The sequence below is a fragment of the Colobus angolensis genome, unplaced genomic scaffold (genome assembly GCF_000951035.1).
Source record: "Colobus angolensis palliatus isolate OR3802 unplaced genomic scaffold, Cang.pa_1.0 Scaffold116, whole genome shotgun sequence".
NCBI classification, from domain to species: Eukaryota; Metazoa; Chordata; class Mammalia; order Primates; family Cercopithecidae; genus Colobus; species Colobus angolensis.
This window is the reverse complement of record NW_012112697.1, coordinates 5,655,659-5,661,945: the sequence shown is the minus strand read 5'-3', so window position 1 is coordinate 5,661,945 and position 6,287 is coordinate 5,655,659. Positions and strand designations below refer to the sequence as shown.

General features: G+C 47.6%; 1 protein-coding gene across 2 annotated transcripts in view; it reads right to left on the bottom strand.

Moving 5' to 3' along the window:
- The window catches only part of LOC105526210 (conserved oligomeric Golgi complex subunit 4), a 28,450-nt gene that overhangs the window by 9,977 nt on the left and 12,186 nt on the right, over positions 1-6,287 (bottom strand). Inside the window, exons 4-5 of one of the 2 annotated variants that reach the window (XM_011962148.1) lie at positions 5,782-5,947; positions 775-837 (exon numbers count right to left, since the gene is read on the bottom strand). In XM_011962148.1, coding sequence (XP_011817538.1) covers positions 775-837; positions 5,782-5,947 — 229 coding nt within the window. The remainder of the gene's footprint in view (positions 1-774; positions 838-5,781; positions 5,948-6,287) is intronic. The other variant, XM_011962156.1, reaches the window with a different exon arrangement.

The following is a 6,287-nucleotide window of genomic DNA, read 5'->3' as shown; positions in this document are numbered from 1 at the left end:
TAGAGATGAGGTCTCACTACATTGCCCAGGCTGGTCTCAAACTCCTGGCCTCAAGTAATCCTCCTGCCTTGGCCTCCCAAAATGTTGAGCTTATAGGTATGAGCCACTTGGCCTCAATCCTGTTTTTTCATTGGGCTATCAAAGAAACCCAAATTAGGGCAGGATGGAGCTATGTATCTTATTTCGTAGATGAGAGAACTGAGGCTCAGAGGGCTAAGAGACTTGGCCAAGGTCACATGCCAGCTGTGTGCTGGAAGATCTAATATGTGTGTGTGTCATTTTTGGACAGAGTCTGTTCTATCCCCCAGGCTGGAGTGTAGTGGCACAATCTCAGCTCACTGCAACCTCCGCCTCCTGGGTTTAAGTGATTCTCTTGCCTCAGCTTCCCAAGTAGCTGGGATTACAGGTGTCTGCCACCATGCCCAGCTAATTTTTGTATTTTTAGTAGAGATAGGGTTTCGCAATGTTGGCTAGGCGGGTCTCGAACTCCTGACCTCAAGTGATCTACCTGCTTTGGCCTCCGAAAGTGTGGGATTACAGGCATGAGCCACTGTGCCTTGCCTGGAAGATCTAATTTGAATTCTCATCTTCCAACTCCTGAGCTTTTCCCCCTGGTCCAAGGATGCCTTGCTATCATGTCAGTAACCAAGAAATCCCCTCGAGTGTGGCTCAATGTCACCAGGATAAGCGTCTTCACCATGATGTGTATATAGGGCTCTCTCTCAACATGGGAAAAGATGGCTGCTGACCACCGATAGGCAATTTCCCTTGTACCTCCAGTGTCTTCTTCAGAGTGGAGATGTTTTCACTGCAGACTTCCACGTTGTTCAGAGTCACCTGGGAGATGAGGAAGGAAGAACGTGACTTCCTGCCGACTGTGCCTGCCACCCACTCCAATGCCAGACTGGCTGACAGCTGCGCTCCATGAAGCTCAGAGAAGGGCTGGCGGGAGTTCAGACTTGGGCTAGTGAAAGCCCACACCGCTACATCTGAGCAGGACGCTCAGATCTTGGATTGGGCAAAATGGGGAAGCAGGCTGGCCCTTTCTTCTGTGCCTGATACCAGGGAGCCTAAAGCTATCAGGACCTCAGAGGTAGTGAGCTCAGGTTTCAGGTCTTCTTGTACTGTGTTACCTACAGAGCAGAAATGACTCAGGCATACAGGTCTGGGATAAGTTCTGAGGCTCCAAATAGTCAAGCCCCAGGTCAGTGACACAAAGCCTGACATTCATTAAAGAAAAGCTTCCAGAGAGCCTGCCACCTGTGAGGTATTGTCTCATTCTTTAACTCATGTAGTCTGCCAAATACCCCCCACAGAACACATATTATCAAGCCCAGTACATGGGAGGAAATGAGACTCCTCAGAAGGTAAAATGATTTAGCCAGGCATGGTGGCTCACGCCTGTAATCCCAGCACTTTGGGAGGCCAAGGCAGGTGGATCAAGAGGTCAGGAGTTCAAGACTAGCCTGTCCAACATGGCGAAACTCTGTCTCTACTAAAACTACAAAAAAATTAGCCGGGCGTGGTGGTGGGCGCTTATAATCCCAGCTACTTGAGAGACTGAGGCAAGAGAATTGCTTGAACTTAGGAGGCGTAGGTTGCAGTGAGCTGAGATTGCGCCACTGCACTCTAGCCTGCGTGACAAGAACAAAACTCCGTCTCAAAAAAAAAAAAAAATGTAAAATGATTCACCAAGGTCAGACAGCAACTGATTCAGCAAATATTTACTGAGTACCTGGATGTGTCAGGCATGGTTCTGGGCACTGAGAGAAAGCAATTAATAGAACAGACATGGTCCACCCGTCACAGAACTGACATTCCACAAGGGAAGCCAGATAGTAAAGAAATGCATTACATAATGCCAGGAAGAATAATAAAGCAGGGTAAGGGACGGACACTCAGAGTGACAAGGCCACAAAGCTGGAGCCAGGCTTAGAATTTGGGTCTCTGAGCTTCCAGATAGATAAACAGGTGGAGGTTCCTGGAGAGTGGCCACCTGGGGAAGTCATGGAAGCTCCATACCCCTTCCCCCATAATTTGCCCTCTTCGTCTCTTCATCTGTATCCTATATAATATCCTTTATAATAAACAAATAAACTAAAAAAATGAATTCAGGTCTCACTACTCTGGTCCAAAGATGACTTTTTTCATAACATGACTGCCTTACAGACTAGGTGCAGAAATACCAATGATAAAAGTAGCATGGGCACGGTGGCTCACGCCTGTAATCCCACACTTTGGGAGGCCAAGATGGGTGGATCACCTGAGGTCAGGAGTTCGAGACCAGACTGGCCAACATGGCAAAATCCCGTCTCTACTAAAAATACAAAAATTAGTCAGGCGTGGTGGCAGGTGCCTGTAATCCCAGCTACTGGGGGGGCTGAGGCAGGAGAATAGCCTGAACCTGTGAGGTGGAGGTTGCAGTGAGCCAAGATCGCGCTATTGCACCCCAGCTGGGGCAACAAGAACGAAACTCCATCTCCAAAAAAAAAAAAAAAAGTAGCATGGGGCAAAAGTATTAAGGCACTAATTGCTCTGGCCATTCAGAGGAAAGAACAAACTGTTTTGGTGTGAGGCATTCAAGGAAGGTTCCGTGGCAGAGTTGGTAGCTGAGCTGAACATAAAAGGGTAGAACACAATTCTGACAGGAGATGAAGGTGAGAACATTTCTCCACCCCCATCAGCCTCTCTCTAGCTCACTGTCCTATTTGAAAATATTTTCTTAACAGTCCTTAGGATTTCCTGACATTGTCTGGTTTATCTGTTTCTTGTCTGCATGGATCTAGCCTGTTTTCTTCACCACTGCATGTCTATACAGCACTGTCTACCTTTCTGGTTGATGGACATATTCTAACTACACTCTCTGGTACGGTAGCCCCCAGCCATATGTGGCTATTGAGCACCTGAAGCTTAGCTAGTACAACTCAGGAAGTGGATTTTTAATTTAAATGTAAATTTCAATAGCTACCTGTGGCTGGTGGCTACTATGTTGGGCAGTGTAGCTCTAGAACCCAGAACAGTGCCTGAAATTTAGAATTTTCTCAATAAATATTTGTGGAATGAGTAAGACAGTGAATGAACATATTCTGGAAAGGGGATAATATAAGCAAGTGCAGAATGGCAGAAAACCCAAAAAGGTATTTGGGAAATAGCAGACTCAGTTCACAGACACGTGAAGGGAAGTGGCAGGACGTAGAGCTGCGAAGGGCAGAGACTGATGGGGACTTGGGTGCTCTGCTCCAAAGTTAGCCCTGTGGCCTGTGAACAGTGGGCTGGCACCGAGGATTTTAAAGGAGGTGAGTGCCACATGGGCACAGCCGTGGTTCGAGGATACTCATCTAGAGGCCATGTGTGGGAGGAAATAGAGGGCCTGGCAATCCCACTGCTTGTGAACTGCTGTGCTAGTGGCATCATCAGGAAGGCAGGGGTGAGGTAAGGGGGAGTCAGACTTCGAGACATGAGTCAGGAGCTTCAGGATTTCAGTGTAAAAGGAGGATCTCAGAACCCCAGGGGCTGTGATTAGAAGCTTCCCCAGAGTGCTTCCCTTGTCAGTGTCCTGCAGCCAATGCTGAAAGTCATGATGCTGACAGTGCTGCTTAGGCCACTTTGATGTGGACAGATAAGCCTAAAGGTCTTTCTTTAATATGCCATAACATGAGGCCTCTAATGTCACAAGTTTCCAAATAACTGTCCTGTCATGACAGCTGAAGGATGAAGGCCATAAATGTTTCCAAGGCATTTAAGAGCACCAAGAATAATTGTCATGAGGACTTACGGATTTGAGTTCAAATGGTATTGATTTCAAAGTTTCCCCTGTACTGACAGCCCTAGTAAGCGTGGATTCACTGGGCTTATTCCCTGCCCACAGTGCATGATGTCAGTACAGCTGGAGAATTCACCTTGACAGCCAGATGAATCAAGGTGACATAAAAAATAGGCCCTGCAATGGGAGTGATGACATTTTAAATCCTTGGTGTCAGAAAAACCAGAAACCTGTCACCAAGCATTTAGCATTGCCTTTCTTTTTGGTTTTATCTGCTGGGGCCTCAAACAATGAAACTGTGTTAATAGGAGGTCCTCACAGAGCGAACATGCACTGGCCGGTTTTGGAGATATGTAGTCAAGTGGTAGAAAATGGAACTGGAAAGGTGGGATGGGTTAGATTTCGGAGGGTTAAACGAAGACATCTAGCTTTGATGTGGTAGGCAGCAAGCAGCCAATGATTATTTCTGAGCACAGAAATGAAAGTAAGTTCTGTAAATAAAATCAAAGAATACAAACAAAATAAAAATTTAAGTTGGTTCATGATGTGATGCTGGTTGCTGGGCATTTTGGCAAAGTTCTCCAAAGGTAACAAATTTCACAGGCAACAGTTTTTTGGATCTGATCTGTTTTTGGCAGCAACCATGATTACCCTAGATTGACAGAAACCATGCCCAGGGCAAACATTTTCTATGACAGGAAGAGAGTGGGGCTGCCTAAACAGCTTTCATATTGGATCTGTCTCATAACCTGCTACTATGGGTTCCTCTGCACAGGGGTTGGTAGATATTAGCAAGTTTAGGCTTCTGTCTCTGAAAGTAACAGCTCTGAACTCTTTTGGGGGTCACAGATCCTTTTAAGAATATGATAGCCAGGCATGGTGGCTCATGCCTGTAATCCCAACACTTTGGGAGGCCAAGCTGGGTGGATCACTTGAGGTCAGAAGTTCGAGACCAGCCTGGCCAACATGGCAAAACCCAGTCTCTACTAAAAAAAAATTAGTCAGGTGTGGTGGTGCATGCCTGTAATCCTAGCTACTTAGGAGGCTAAAGCAGGAGAATCGCCTGAACCTGTGAGGCAGAGGTTGCAGTGAGCCAAGATCACGCCATTGCACTCCAGCCTGGGGAAAAAGAGCAAGATTCCATCTCAAAAAAAAAAAAAAAAAAAAAAAAAAGTGTCATAAAAGCTAAGGACCTTGTGTCCAGAAAAATGCACGTGAACATTTTTGCATCCAAACCCACCTGTGAACTACAGATGACAGCTCTGCTACTAGATGTTTCTTTCAGGCTCTGAGCCTCAGGAGTCAAGACTCAGAGTGTGGCCAATGTGGGGGATGGAGCAGAATGGACCTCGGACTGTGCTATTCCCGTGCGTGCTAAGACAGCATGTGCCAGAGAGGCCTGATCCTGAGCTTAGGACTCATTTGTATTCTCTCTGGCTCATCATAAACTGGTTGTTGCTTTGTACAAATCTTTTCATCCTGTGCTTCTCCTTTCCACACAACGACAAGGCTTGCTGCTTTATCACATCTGTCATTCCAGGTAGCAAAGGGCTTTAATAAGGCCTTCTTTCCAGAGGAATTGAAAGCCTGAGACATGTGCTAGTAAAGCAGTGCTGGCAGGCCTGAAGGACTGGCGCCTGCCCATGCTGCGGGCCTCTCCTCAGAGAAGCAGTCTGGTGGCCTGGCACAGATGGTGCAGTTGGTTCTGTGGCAGATGCAAGCCAAGCTTGACACTCAGTGGGCTCCTGAGCAGCTGGGCAGCACTCTGGGGAATGAATGCTAGGTGACAGCTGGGCAGCCCAGCCGCTGTTGTGGCTCAGGCTGTTCAGAATACGTCCCCGAATAACAAATGGTTTCAGAACCTTCTAGGAGGAACTTCCCTTAAAGGAGGAATTTTTCTTCTATATAGACACTGGAGGAAAGGTCTCTAGCTAGAGGCCAACTATACTGTGGCTAAGGAGTCATACTGTAACCTCTCAAGATAAACTAACCCAGCTTGTGAGTTGTGGGGTACCTACCAGGAAGGACAGCTTCGCCTCGTCAGTACTCTCGATGCCTTTTGTGTCAAATTTGCCTTGCTGCAGGCTGCTGTGCATGATGTTCACGGCACTTGTCACCCCGCGCTGGATGTCCTGGAAGGTAGTGGCCGGGAAGCCCATCCGCAGCTTGTTACACAGAACATCCCTGGGGGACAGGATGGTATAGAGGGATTGACAGTGCTCAACTTGGCCACCAGGACAGAAAGACCCGTGTCCACCACCCTGACGCAGCAGCACAAGGTGCTCTTTTAGGGGGTATAACCAGTCCTTAAGACCACTGTAGGAGACCTGAGGAGCCAGGGTATGAAAGTAACCAGCACCCCCTCAAGGACACTGATGTGACAAGAACATACAGAGGAGACTGGCCAATCTCCATTGCTTATGAGGCTTTTAGCCATTACCACTGCACTCCAATAAAGCTGTGCGGGTGGCCGGGCGCGGTGGCTCAAGCCTGTAATCCCAGCACTTTGGGAGGCCGAGACGGG